General features: G+C 41.6%; 1 protein-coding gene across 1 annotated transcript in view; it reads right to left on the bottom strand.

Annotated features, from left to right (window-relative positions):
- LOC126547299 (importin-4-like) overlaps positions 1 to 15,218 on the bottom strand; it is a 126,478-nt gene that overhangs the window by 29,921 nt on the left and 81,339 nt on the right. Inside the window, exons 16-21 of the mRNA XM_050195258.3 lie at positions 10,980 to 11,090; positions 10,372 to 10,488; positions 10,175 to 10,298; positions 9,883 to 9,994; positions 7,496 to 7,638; positions 3,457 to 3,704 (exon numbers count right to left, since the gene is read on the bottom strand). Of these exons, the coding sequence (XP_050051215.1) occupies positions 3,457 to 3,704; positions 7,496 to 7,638; positions 9,883 to 9,994; positions 10,175 to 10,298; positions 10,372 to 10,488; positions 10,980 to 11,090 (855 nt within the window). The remainder of the gene's footprint in view (positions 1 to 3,456; positions 3,705 to 7,495; positions 7,639 to 9,882; positions 9,995 to 10,174; positions 10,299 to 10,371; positions 10,489 to 10,979; positions 11,091 to 15,218) is intronic.

Raw genomic sequence — 15,218 nt, forward strand, 5'->3', positions numbered from 1 at the left:
CGACGCGTGCATCTCGCAAACAGAGCGCGAAGTCATCTTTCTCTCAAATGCTCATTTTTCAACAGAAGCCTGCTCCTCACTCTATTCTGGATGCTTTATTTTGTAATATGGCGGATTCCCATACGCAGCTGCTATTGGCCAATAGCTGACATCAATCAAGAAGGGTGCTTGGATCAGTATGCTTCTTCCTGCTGTTATTACGTATGTACATTTATTGACGCAGTTTAATAAGCAGGCTGAAGTAAGCAAAAATCTGTTTTCGAATGTTGATAATAATTACATGCTTCCGGAAGAAGCTGACTATCGTCTGTTCAAGCTCGGCCGTGGCCGCCCACTTAGGCATTAAACTTTGGCCACCCTGCTTATCGGTGTCTAGCCGTCCGGTCTCGCTAATTTCAACTAGTTTTGAACACTTAACTAGCTTTGAACCACGTGAAACTTAAGATCAGACCACATGCATGCTTGCCAGTGGGTGCTCACTCCTGGCCGCTCCTAGTTAGATGCACTTTGCCTCATAATGATCAAGTTATTGATAGCTCTTCAAAATGTGCAAGTTCGATGTGCCTACTTCCGTCGGTGAGCCACCACAGTGACATTTAGTAGGTGGAGCGTTGTGGGCACACCCTGCTCCGCCGTAGCCTTCACAGTGCAAATCATTGAAGAAGGAGCGGAAGCACCGCGAATGGTATGTTTGATTGCCAATAACTCCGCTTCTGCTGAATGCATCGAAGACCTTCTTGTGACAAATTATTTATATATATATATAGTCTAAGTTAACTTCAAATGCATTTCTCGAATTCAATAAAATGTGGTTCAGGGCCCCTTTAAACTAGCTGAGTCAAGCAAAAAATGGGGTTACAATGCCAAGTAGAATGAATGAAAAATATTTGTTTCTGTCTTTAGATTTCCCTCTCTTTTTAGGCACAAAGGTGTAAACGTAGGAAATACTTCGTTAAACTACTGTGTATAGTAAGAGCTTACTATAACAGAGTCAAAGGGGGAGCCAAAATTACTTCACAATATCTATAACTTTGTTATAACCATTGTCCAACCTCCCAGCCAATATTGCCCTGTCGCGATGTTGCGATTTGCCAATGCGCAAGCTGAAGCTGCAGCAAAAGCCTGCAGTGCTCTGCTGAAGAACTGCGGAAAACATTCTCTGTAGTGTCTTTGTCAGCAGGATGACTACTTTCTCTAATGCAGCCGTCTATAGTGCACGCAGAAGCAGTGAAACAACAAGTCTTGTCAGCGTTTCACAAGCATGCCACTGGGATGCTGCAGGCCTCTGATTCATACAATGTGCATTAGCATATACAAGTGGATGCTTGTAAAGAACAAAAAATACTTTTTTTTACACTGGTGTCTAGCGATGAGCATTGCACAGCTCCGCTGGCATGTGCATAAAACATAGGCCGAGCAATAGTGGCAAACATGACAGCAGAGGTATGTTGTAATGATCCATCTCATTTTCTGTTCTTATCATTTAGTGGAGCTTCATCTGAGCCTATGACGAAAATTGAAAGGAATAAAAAACAAAAAGGATCATTATAAAATACGATCTCATGATGTGAAATGCCCCCTGGCTGAATGTAGCAAAGCATTTTACGAAGCAGCCTTTCTTCGTGTGCCACAAGCCATGTGCTTCACTGTTCGCATTTCATTCCGGCATAACAGTACACTATGCTTAGGTGTAATATTACAGCACTGCTCCCTGGCCAAATAATAAATTGATTTGCCCAAATCAAGACAACAATTTCATAGGCTGTCTAAAGACATCTTAATAGAATGACTGGAAATTAGTGAGCCCACGGTTTATCTGCCCTATGCATTTACTCTCCGACATCCCTGCGCAACAAATGTGCCTCCCGAGCAGCAGAATTATTCGGAACAGTCACCACTTGTATCAGACTTTCCTTATGTAGAAACCTTAAAGAAGACAATGAAGTGTATGGTGCCCTGGATCTGCATTTTGAATGGTGCTAATGGAAACTACAAAGACTTCAGTGTACTAGAAGTTACAGCGTGAGTGATATTGTGAAAACAGGAATAAGTTTTGTCTAAAGGGAGAATAACATTACAGAATAAGTGTTGTTCTCCCTTACATTAGAAAAGAAATAAATATTCGACAATTTCAAGTAGCATAGAGTTCTCGAATATATGGAATAGCTAACACTTGAACTCAGCATCTCTTGCTCATCCATCAGTGCTTAGCTTGGCATGGAAGGCATGCTATAGTTGGGGCATTTTTTGCCCAACACAGTGCCCCTTCATGTGTTCCCTAGGATGCATACGACTAGAAAAAAAAAAGGGGGGGGACACCCCAAGCATCATATAACACTACACCCAGAAGCACTCAAACAATTATTTCAAGTAGTTTTGGAAATTAGAAAATATTTGTTACTTAATTCGATATTGTTTGGTCATATTTCCTGAATATCCAGATTCGATTAGTAAATTTCCCTATTCGAACACCCTGTATCTTTTTAGCCTTTTCAGACTGTTCATATGCCTTAGACTGTCTACCTTATTCAAGGACCTCCTATTTTGTAGCAGTACAGGAGTGTCTAAACATGTGGTGGTTTCTTTGAAGAACGAGTAAAAAATTTAAACCTTAATTTTTTTTATCTGCGTAGTCTCTTCTTGAAATTGTGTACGAATTCTTGCAACACTGATTTCTGGACTCGATGGGAATGCCATGCCAGTAAAATTGAGAACCTGCAACTGCATAGGGTTTCTGCAGCAAGTGTTACTTCGCGAGCCATCCTCAGCACGTAATCGGTTGCATAAATCATTAGCTTCTTTTTCCTAGTCATGTGTTCAGTTGGCACTGCTACTGAAATAAAAGCCTTTAGTGTGATGGTCCAGCAGGTATATTATGATAAAGTATGCATACGCTCGTGTTGTGACAATGCCGGCATGCCTTAAAAGATGCAATGCATTTTTCGACATCCTGAAAAAGACAGTGACTCTTGCACCACTTCCACGGTGCTATTCGCACTCTTGGCACCACTGTCAGCTGAACCAGGAAGGACAGTCTGCACAAATGCAGCGCCACTTGCCAACATGCAACTCTCTCAAAAAAAAAAAAAAAGAAAGAAAGAAAGAAGTTGGCAGAAGTGCATAAAATATAACTTCAAGCAATGCATCAATGAATCAAAGCAATATAGCTCTCCCTACATGGAGGTCATGTGATGGTACACCATTTTGTTTATACTGTTTCACCATCAAGTGATGCCACATGTCGTTTTTGCACTATTTCCAAAGCCAAATACAATTTGTTGCTTATGGAATAAAAGCATGCCCATTTCCATCAATGTAATACACAATCTTTGCGTACCAACCACAATCCAAAGACATATTCCGAGCAGTAGACAGCCCCCTTTTAAGCAGAAATACAAAGCAAGGAAAAACTTTAAATTCCCACGCTATCTGTGAAATCTTTGAAAATGAGCTCACCAGAAATGCTTGCAGAGTTGCCATCACCAGCTTCAGTGGCACTCTTGAACAGCACCACCGTCAGCTGACCCAGACAGGAAAGTGCTGCTTTCTGAACATCCGGAGCTGGGTAATCAGCCATCTGGTATACTTCAGTGAAGCACTTTTCCAGATATGGTGCAAAAGCTGGTCCAATGTTCTCAGCCATCTCTGCGAGGGCCACGCACGTGTCTTCCTTCTCTTCCAGGTAGGCATTTGCAACAGTGCAGCTGCATAAGCGCAATGTTTTTCTTAAACCCTAGCCATTACATAAACATTTACGAGACATGCTTTTGCTTCATGTTCTTTATCTGCACGTAGGCACGGACAGATGCATGCATGCACATACGTACAGGCATACCTGCAGATAGACAGACAGAAACATGAAAATCGGGACACAACATGAATATACAGGGTGTTCCAACTAACTTAACCTAAGGTTTCAGAATATCTGGATTCGGTATAGGAGGACGTAACTAGAAGCATATTGTTGGTCCTCCTATGGAACAAACCACAATTTTTGCATTCTGTTTAGTCGGATCTTCATCAAGGTAACTTACCTAATTTTGCATGTTTATTATAAAGGGTTCCTGAAATGGTTTGGACTAATTTTGTAGATCCATAGGGTACAGGCAGAGTAATACATTCGCGTTCATTTTAAGTGAAGAGTCATATTAATAGGGCTACGGACGATTACAAGTTACCCTCCTCCCTGGACATGCTTTCGCTCCTCAACTCATTTGCCAAGCAAGTGGGGCCAAGCGCCGCCTTCACTGGCTCTGCGTCATGATCTGACATGTTGTCTACATCCGGTATCTTGGAGCCAGCCCGCGAAGCCTCTCCAACCTCTCTGCTAGCTGCCCGACTGTTGATCCTCAGTGAGGGCAACCCAAGCAGCGTGTGTTGCAAGCATTATGTTGCAGTGCCGAGTGGGTCCAGTATTCCGGTAAATGCAGGCGAGCTGGGTGTTTCGATGGAGGGGGGAAGGCGTAAATGTGAACGGCCTGCACGGTGCATTCACCCGGTGGTGCACAGCTCAACCAGCCAAACACAGAGGTAATATTGCTGTAACCTAGTGTAAAATATTCTAAACATGCAGAAAGACAATGTGTCCACAATAACGCTGCTGCCGAAAATTAACACCAGCAGCAAAGTAGAATAAATAGATTAATTAAATTTTGGGTTTTACGTGCAAAAACCATGATCTGATTATGAGGCATGCCGTAGTGGGGGATTCCGGATTAATTGCAACCACCTGGGGTTATTTAATGTGCACCTAAAACTAAGTACATGGGTGTTTTTGTATTTCATCCCCATCGAAACGTGGCCGCCATGACCAGGATTTGATCCCGCAACCTCGTGCTTAAGCAGCGCAACACCAAAGCCACTCAGCAACTACGGCAGGTCAAAGTAGAATACACTCGGTTACTACTATATTAGCTCTCTGTCTGGTTGAGCTCTGTGCCACCAGGTGGCTGCATCCTGCAGGCCGCTCCCATTTGCACCTCTGCCCATCTGGCAAAACTCCCTTTCTGCTTGCGTTTACGGGAATGATGGACACGCTAAAGCTCTATTGTGGTAGTAATCTTCCGGTGTGAAGTTGAAGTTACGACCCCAAATGTATAGATCCTGGTGCAGATTAAATACCAGCAGCCTGATGCGCTGCAGCCACTCTGCTTGCCTGTTGCTTTGTAGAGGGACACGATGTCACAGCTTGACAGGTCACCGATCGCAAGATTTGCAGCCCACAAAGCAACAAGGGCGATTCATGGTGCTTGCAAAAAGAAACCTCAAGACCAACACTCACCGTGCAGCTTGCATCAACATGGAGCATGCTGTAACACAAGCAGACGACACTTTCTGTGTGCTGGAAGTGCTCTAGTGTAGTGATAAATTGCCATTAGGCATTCTCTATGCTACTTTTCTTTTATAGAAACAAATTAAGCAATATTCCAACTATTATGAACAAACTTTGTTCACCATAATGTTGGAAAAATTATCGACGATGCAATGTGGGCAGCCAATCGGATAGCGTGCCCGACTGACATCATGTGCGCCCGCTATGTAGATGGTGATGAGGCGGCTGAAAACTCAGGGGAGCGTCGCCACTGTAATTGGTAGTGATGCACATTTTGAACACCTTAAAATAAACCATGCGCTTTACACAAAGCACTTAAATATGTCACTTAATGATCAGAAGGGCCTACTCGAACGACTCAGTGTGTTCGTACAAAATTGTAAAAATCGTTTCAGGGTCCATTTGAAGTTAGGCGAAAATATCTAATGAGAAAGTTGCACAGCATTCTAAGAAATGTCCGATTCAGCAGTATCTAACTGCTTACCTTGTGCCTCATCACTTTTCCTACATCATAAAGAAAGCCTGTGAAATGCTAGTACGAAAAAAAAACCATGTGACTGTGCACTTGGGTACCACAACTGCAGTGCTCTGATCATGCCACGTATGAACGAACAGCATTTTTAACCTAGATCACTACCGATGAGAAAGTGACAAGTCAGTGAAGCAGATATTGAAAATTCACTCCAGCGATTGGTCTCAGGTGCACTGCTGAAAGTAACAGACATGGTAGTTCATGACAGCGATGAGCAGAATAAGCCTAAAAACCACCTTGCCACTTTCTCATTTGGAGTACAATAGCTTATAAGTGCTTTTCATCCATGCATGGCACGATAAAGAGCACTGTGATTGTGGTGCACAAGCATGCAGTCACACGCTCTTTTTTTTTTCACATTTCACAGGCTTCCTTTACGACATAGAGAAAAAAATGATCAGACAATTCCTAGAATGCTCTAAGACTTGTGAATTCATTAAATAATCTTGACTAATTAAGCACCAAAATGCGAAATATTGTGATTTGTTTCATAGAATAGCCAACAACATTCTTTTGGTCGCGTCGCGCAACATCAAATCTAAATATTCCTCAACTTTGGCTGAAGTGAGCTGATACACCCTATATGCATAAATATCATTATAGTAAAACCTCGCTATTTCGACTCTTTGTAATTGGGAAAATTGGATAATTCTGATTTGTCCTCTGGTCCCGACAGGCGTATGTATTATTTAATGGAATCAAACCCTTGTTAATTCGGACAACTCTCGAAGCTCGGCGAATGCAAAGCGCTGCAAATGTGTAACTCAAGAGAGCCAAACACGACACTAGAATCCAACTGAAACGAAGCCGTAAAACCTGCATTGCCACAGTCATCAGCGGAAATCGTACATGAAAGACAGAGTCACCAGTATGCTTTGTGCTTATTTTTGCCTTTAGAGCCTTTATTCTTGCATTTACTGCTGTGCATAACACCACATTGACCGTGTGCCTTATAACTCCATATCCATGATATCCGATATCCATGATCGCATCGATAGCGGCCGTGGTTTCAGCTGCAGCAGCTGCGGCCAAAAGTAGTTTTGTTTTTGACCAGGGGCATGTGCTAGCTGTGTTCCTTCAGAACTTCATGGTCTCTGTACATGATTGCGTTGATAGCGGCCACAGTTTCGTCCACAGCGGTTGCGGCTAACAGTCATCTTGTTTTGACTCATTGCAATGTCGCAAACACGGCGGAAGCTGTTGAGAATAAAAAGCACTGGCTATATTGCGATGAACGGATGATCTCTTGGTGACCAGCTCACTGGAGAAAAAATAATCGGGATGTGCATGTGGTTATGAAAAGTGCATCTCAGACGAAGATGTGCGCTGCAGCCACGCTGTGAAGGAAGTTGCGAGGTGTTTGCCGCTACGAGTGCTAATAAGGCCCCAGATGATGAGAACTGCAGCTTCCGCACTGCTTCTGGGCAAAATAGAAACAGGATTTACCGACTTATTCAGTAAATAAAAACATTGATATAGTAAGCATTTGTTTATTAGCGGACATTTTTTGCGGTCCCGTAAAATCCGAATAATCAGTTTTACTGTACCGGAATGCCTAATTTGTTTTCAGCTCAAAAGACAGTCAAAAGTGCTGGCAGATTTCAAAGTAGAGAGCTGTTAGTTGGACCAACCTTTGCTCATTATCATCTTCACTGTCATCATCATCAAAAGCATCTCCTGCACTGTCAGTGTCTAATTCAGCAGCCTCATCGTCACTCTCTTCAAGGTCATCAAAGAGTTGGACGCTAGAGCCACAAGTGTCTCCAGGCTGTGTCTACGGCATGGAGAGAGAGAGAGAGAGAGAGAGAGAGAAACAAACATGTCATTTTTTAAAAAAGTAACAACATAGCAGCCTTTACAGCATACTTCAGATTTTATTATCTTATCACGAAGCCTGCTGAGTTCAATACCTCAAAATCTTGATTTAAGTGTGGGAAACTTAATGCAAAAGTCATAGTAGTGTTTTTGACATGGTGGAGCAAAGTTTCATTTATGAATAGCTAAGCAAACTAATTAGTAATTATTTACTTACAAGAATAGTTAATTTTTAACTCAAATAACAGTTTCTTTTGGTATGAATGTACTTTTCATGACACGAAAGAAAAATGATCAAGATGTTTTAATTTTCCTTGATGTAGAATGGTGTATGAGCTTTCTGGGTTTAATCCATTCACTTCCACAGCTGGCAGTTCACCGGCTGTGACGGCCAAGGCCAAAGTCAGAGTGACCAGCAATTTGCTGGCTGCAGCGGCTGTTTCCAGCTATTTTTCACAGATGACAGCACATCGGAGGCTCTTTTCTGGCTGTTTTAGGTTTCACACCCTAGATGGACATATTTGTCCACACTTTCAACAGGAGCTGTTTGTAAAACAATAAATAATTCCTGCTCGCCAGACTCCGCTTTTTTGTCGTAGCTGTTGCAACCAGGGTACCAAACTATTAAAAAAAAACTTCACCGTACAACTTTTTGAGAGGGCTCATGTTTTTCAGCACATATCACTGAAAACTGTGAAGCAGACCCATTCGATGCTGTTTTTAGTTTTCAAGGGCCAAGTTCTTAAAGTCCAAGAGGTGCCCCGAGTGCAACAATCGCAAAATTGGACTCGGTGTTCCTGCACGTTTTAAACTTTTTATGCTCACTTTCTAGCCTTTTTTACTGCATCTGATGAGGAAATCTTTTGTGGACAAAATAAATCAGATATTTTGTAAATGCGAGGCCTGAAGCCAATTTTAGAAGAATTTTTGCAACACAGCACACGCTCAACAAAGAAGGCAAATGTGCCGCAATACTCCAGGTGAACGGGCAGAAGCAAAGGTGTTAAGCAGCAAGGAAAGGCTGCAACTATTTTCCTTACACATAATTTTTCTGTTTCCCACGTAATTAATGGTTGTAGTTTAGGCAAACAGCCTTTTTTGTCATTCTGTTTAATGTTGACACCAGACCACGTTACAAAGGGAGGTGGGTAGAACAAAAATGAGCGTGCATGCTAAGTAGAGGTGTGCGAATATTTGAAACTTTTGAATAACAAATCGAATAGTCACGATTCATAAATGCAAATATCTTTGAAATACTTATCGAATACTTCAGGACGTCAATTGCGCCCAACTAAACATAAAATTGGAGCAAAAGTATGGTAAATTTTCATCCCCAAGGGCATAGTACAGACATAAAACATAGAAACTTGCATAGTGGAGCAGGCTACACCACTTAATTAGCCATACTTTACAGGCTGTACAGCGATCATTCGCATTCTCTAAAGAGTCGTGTGCATGCGAAGGAACAACTTGTTTGCTCCTAATGCTCTATTTGTGCTTGTAATAAACAATGCTTAATACTTACTATGTAATGACAGAAACTTAACTTTAATACTAGGATGTGAAAATCATTTTATATTAATTGTGATTATGGCTCTTCATTGTTGGAAAACTATCCAACTATTGAATATTCGATTTGCTTCTGGCACTACTCAGTTCGTATTCGAGTTGGACTCAAAAATAATTATTTGCACATCTCTAATGCTAAGGTAAAAGTGAGGAAAAAAAAAAAACTATTACGGACATCAAAGACACCAAGAGTGAAGGCCATATATTTAGTAAATTTGGAGCATTATCTAATAAACCTATGCTGCATCTGTGTTTGCAAGCTGTAGAAAATTGACCTGCTGTCAAGCTTGCTCTAAGTTCCTGTGTTGATACATTTAAGATAACAAAGAAGGTTCTCCAGCCACTGAAATGCTGTTCGCATGCTTTCATACATGTAACAGAACAATACTGAAGGTATCAGCAGTAGCTGTGATTTCACAAAAGATTAATGCCCATTTGCATCAGTTTCATGTTCACAGCCTTGCTTGTCTACACAAATTGCTCACAAGTATTGGAAATATTAGTGTTCTCGTAAATTTTTATAAATAATTACACGATTTGAAGACCAAAATGAAAGCGATATTTGAATCAGTATTTAAAAAAAAATTGAAATTGTAGTGCTTGTACATTCTTGAAATCTACAAATCTAACATACCACAACACCTTCAGTTGACTGCAAGGAAGTAAACATGTGATCCAGGATAGGTTCCAAATACTGTGTCATGTCGGCTTTCAGCACCGAAGACACAGATGCAAACATTCCATACCTGCAAGGCAAGTATTACATAGCTCTGTTCAATGTGATATGACACAGCATCAGCGGTAGTAAAAAAAAGTAAGTGCAAGAAAGTTGTGCTTTCAAAAAGTGACATTTATCAAGTTGAGGTCATCTAGAGAGCGACTGCATTAAGAATTTTCAAGAGGCACAAACAGTGTACGCTACTCACGTGCTTCTGCGTAAATCAGGATCATCAACTGCATTGATCAGGTGTAACCCAAGTTGCACACACTCTGGAGCCATTGGCAAAAAATTGGAAGCTCCAATAGTCCTAGCCAAACAGCCCAACGTGTCTGAAAATGTGATTAAAAAGCTCATTTTCCATGATAAAGCAATGTGGTGCTAGCAGCTCTGCTGCAGCCTCACCGACAGCTTGAGTTCGGAGAGTGGCATTCTGCTCCGACTGGTTTTCCGTTAGATATTGCTTGAGGTCACCTATGATCTGAGGGAAGTATGGTAGCATTGCCTCTTTTGTAGCATTGGCTGCATTCGTGGGAAAAGAGAAATGACTACGATTAGACAAAAAGTGAGACAGCTTAATAGACACTTTTCATTAATAATGCATCTCATTTTGTAATAAAAATTCCTATACCCTACTGTATTGCAATTAGGCTAGCAACATCTAGACAAAATCAGCGGCGATAGGTTTCTGTTCATCTGTCTATTTCAAAATTTCTAGGTTTATTTTGATGCTTTTACGAAGACAAAAATGAAAATATGGCTGAGAGGGAATGAAATGGACATCTCAAAGCAGAGCAACAAACAGAGGTGCAGATATACAGCTTTATTAGCGAATCACATAAAAAGAAAAGAACAGAAAAAAAAAACAACCTAATAGAAGAGGCCAAGTGAGTGGCAGGATGGATAGCAGGCAACCCCCTGTCCCCACCTCTTCAAGAAAAAAAGGTGGGAGCGGGGTGGCATGGCAATTGATGCTGCTCATTTTGGGTGTTTACACACAAATCAATACTTACCAGCAGAGCCAATGGCACTAATGGCCAGCTCCTTAGCTCGGTATGATGGCGCTGTCAGGAAGAGGAGGACTTGCCGCATGACATCTGGCAAGTAGGACACAAGCTCTCCCTCTGCACAACATTTCCAGAAGATTCTTAAACATTCAAAGAGTTGTAAAAAGCACATCCTTTGAGCCCATGATAACAACATGATAAGCGATTCAACTCCGTTAAAGTGGTTGACCAGTGAAGCTTTTTAGCACACGGCACGGAGGTCATACATGATTTTGAACAAAGGTACGAACTCATTTGTCTTGATGGGTGGTCTCGTGACGAAAGGTATGCACACTCATTTATTGCACACCAAGCTACGGAACAGCCTCGCAAAGAATCGCACGCAAAAACTTGTGTACATGCACCGAACCTCAATGTCCAGAAGGCTTCGTCCGTTGCACAATGAAGCGTTGACGCGTCAAGCAGAATTGAATTGGACACAGATTGATACAAATGTTGGTCTTGATGCTTTAAAGAGCCCCTCACCAGGCCCCATAGCAAATTTTAGTTATATGCTGGAAGTTGTTACATGTCCTATAGGGAGCGTTTTGCCGCAGAAATTTTTCAAATGGGCTCATTAATAGCCGAGATAGAAATATTTCAGTGCAACCCATGATTTCAGCAGGCGGGCTCCACTGCCAAGCAAGATGCTCTCTCCACTCGCCCCGTCTAGCCTACGCAAGTGAAGTTCCTTCCCTGCGTTCTCCCATACCGGAACTCGAGGATCGCGTGACGCATACATCACAGGCCCCGCCCCGCCTTTTTTTTTTTTTTGTTCCTCACTTTTTTTTCTTTCTTTTTGGCGTATGCATCTCCACCGACGGCATCGCGTGCGAGCTGTTGTCTTGTTCGCCCAGCGCATGATTTTGCGCGCTGTGCACAAGGAAACATGACTAGCGGTATAATTCAGTGCTACACGAATACTGAGGCAGAACAAGTGGATCGTAGAGCATGATCACGCGCTGGAACACGGTAGAAACTGGCATAGTTTTGGTACCTGCGCACGTGACCGCACGACCGTGGGAACAAGCAGGTGAAGCGGAAGTACCATCTCTCTCGCTTCGGTGCGAAGTAAAACAAAAAACGTGCAGACATTCCATTTGTGTTGTTTTGTTATTTCTCTAAACTTCAATTCGTCAATTCAAGCAACAGATCGCACAGATAACAGATGTTGTCTTGAATAATTCTTGAAGTCACGTGTCACCACGAGTGACGTCGCACTGTGGACACGATTATGTAGGCGCAGAGGCACGATTACGTCACCGTCCGGCTTGGAGCGCGGCGCCTGTGAGTGAAGAGGGAAACGGCGTTCGGATTGAAATTTCAGATCTTTCCGCAGTGCGCGTAGTGATGTAATACTTGGCAGACACAATTGTTATTTCACAATGTATGCTCTGCGCTTGTCAGCCCAAGATAGCCATACTGGTGAGGGGCCCTTTAATGTGAAGTCAATGCCATGACGTAAAATAGTACCTAGATTTTGAACCCGGAAGCTCTACTGGGACTTTTGTGATGCAGTAATGTAACAATTATATTCTTTTCAGTATTAAGAGAAATAAATGTGTTTTTCATAGCTCTGTGTGCAATAGTCTTTTCTTCAATCTTTCGTATTTTCTTGAAAAAAAAATGAAAGAAAGAAACCAGTTTTTTTTTGTATGCTCCTCAAAATTCAATTAAATTTTACTTCTCTACCTCCTACTCCTGATGAAGTATGACAAGTACAAGTAGGCACAAATTACCTATGCAACAAGCATGCTCACATGTGTGGGGAGAGGGTCAGTTTGCTTATTCGTCGTGCTCTGCATTTCTAAGTTTGTGGATCAGGGCCCTACACCACGTAAGTTGTGACGCTTGACTGTGGATTCAGTGAATACTGCAAGAATTGCACCAGGATGGCAGCATCTAAGCAGTGCAAATAGCTGACGTTGGAGTGTAAGGTTGCACCCTCATAAAAGAGGTAGAGAAAGGAATAAAGAAGTACGACATAGCCAAGAAATTTGGTATTCCTTTGTCCACACTGTTGACGGTGTTTAAGAACAAGGAGACAGTCGTGGATGGATTCGAATAAGGTTTTTCGAGCAAAAAGCAAGAGTTCAAGCTTCCAAGTATCCAAACATCGAAGGCCCATTTAAATGAGGAATCTAGGGGCTTATTATTTTTGTGAATTTGCTTATCTCGAAACTCCGCTTATCTTGAAACCTTTCCTGGTTTTTACAACTTCAAAAGAGAGAGTGAGTGTGTGTGTGCAAGGAGACATGTGAGCTACTTACCACTATGCTTTTCTTGGCTTCAATGCCTGCTGGCTTCATATGGTAGTGATCACACACACACACACACACACACACACACACACACACACACACACACACACACACGCACACACACGCACGCACGCACGCACACACGCACGCACACACACACACACACTTTTTCCACTTTGCCATTCCTAATGCTAATGCATTAAAATAACAGAGGACAAACACATGTTATGAACCATGAGGTTTGCGAAAGAAAGAGAGGAAGAAGGAAAAGTGGGAACTGATTTTCTAAAAGCCCGGAATTGAGATGCCCAACCAATCATTGAGCACAATTTATTTCAGGATGCTTACTAAGCTTTCTTGCAGTATGTACATTACTAATGCAAAACTATTCAAAAATTAACTATTCATAGTATCAATCATTTAGCGTAAAAAATACCATCAAAGGTATTATTGAGGGTGTTACTATAGTTCTCTAGCGTTTGCTATCTGTAGCGCCATCAATAGTTTTTAACTGTTAGCTAGATGTATTACAGAAAATTTTAGGATAACAGAGTACCTATAACACTCAGTTCATGCATTTTTATAACAATATTTTGGCGAATTAATTAAATGATTTGTCTCCACTGCTGAAATCACAAATACGGCTATCACTATATTAAATATTCAAAACAACCAATGTTACACCACACCAACAAAATTAGTTTATGTTATAATCCAGAAAAGTCAAAATACAATGAAGTTTGCTGCACTGCAGTCATACAAATTTGTAACAGCTTTCTTTCCAATCAAACTGAACTGTAAGATGTGTAACCTAATCATGTGTCAGCCAAGCATTCTGGTCGGTATACACAAGCATGTTCAATTTGAACTTCATTTATTTTACAAAAATTGTCAGGGGTCCTTGAGGTGAACAAAGTTACTTGAGGGATGCCCGGTAATAGCTGAGAACATGCATTTTGCACTTACTAACGCTGCTGAATGCCGAAAATACTTCATAGCCACTTCGGAGAGGCGTTGTGGAGCTCTGGCCTGATCTCTGAAATTCTAGTTGGTTACAGTTCCTTGCCTGTGGTTGCAACTCCAGGTACTGACAAACCTTTAGCTCTGTGATAGTTAGTGAGTCCCTGAACATTGTCCACAGCTGTGTTGAGTAGCGCTGGTGACTGTGAGGTGCTGTGCATGATTAGCGAGCTAAAGACCATGCGCGGTATCACTTTCACGAAACTCAGAGGTGGACATGTCCACGTATAAAGCCAACAACATTTCTGGCACTGCACGAAGCTTGTTATCTTTGCACAATGCCAAGAGTGCTGTTGGCTGTATATTCTGATGTGTCCAGCGCCAATTCTTATGAAAGTGACATTCTCCTTGAAAGTGATCGCCAAGAATTTCGCCCCATGATCGTTGGTGCAGTGAACTACCATACCAAGCAATCTCGCATCAATGATTACTTCGAATAGCCCTGCTACACTGAAACTGAACACAACGTGATTGCGTCGTGCAGTTCCGCCCTTCTTTTTCTGTATTTTGTTCTTTTTGGGCAATACTTGATTCAACATTTTACGTGGTCTGGCGAACTTTGAATTACTAAGGAGGTTTTACTGTAATGTGATAAAACCTTATTTTCACTAAATGGACTTAACAAAAACATTGTTTCATGTTTAGAAATAAGAAAATATTCTATATCCAATTCTACATTCAGAAGTCATTTTTTCCCAAATATTTGTATTCAATTAGAAAATTTAGGTACCTGAACACCCCTAATCAATAGTATTCATAGTTTTGCATCACTAACCAACAGTCCACAACCTTTTAAATTTGAATGTACCCCCGGCGCTTTTACACGACAATTACAGAACAGATTACATGATAATCACAGAAATTTGTGATGCAGAAACACGCTATCAGAAGTGTTTAGGGCTGATAAACGTACAAGGCAGCTTGG

The sequence above is a fragment of the Dermacentor andersoni genome, chromosome 1 (genome assembly GCF_023375885.2).
Source record: "Dermacentor andersoni chromosome 1, qqDerAnde1_hic_scaffold, whole genome shotgun sequence".
Lineage (NCBI taxonomy): Eukaryota > Metazoa > Arthropoda > Arachnida > Ixodida > Ixodidae > Dermacentor > Dermacentor andersoni.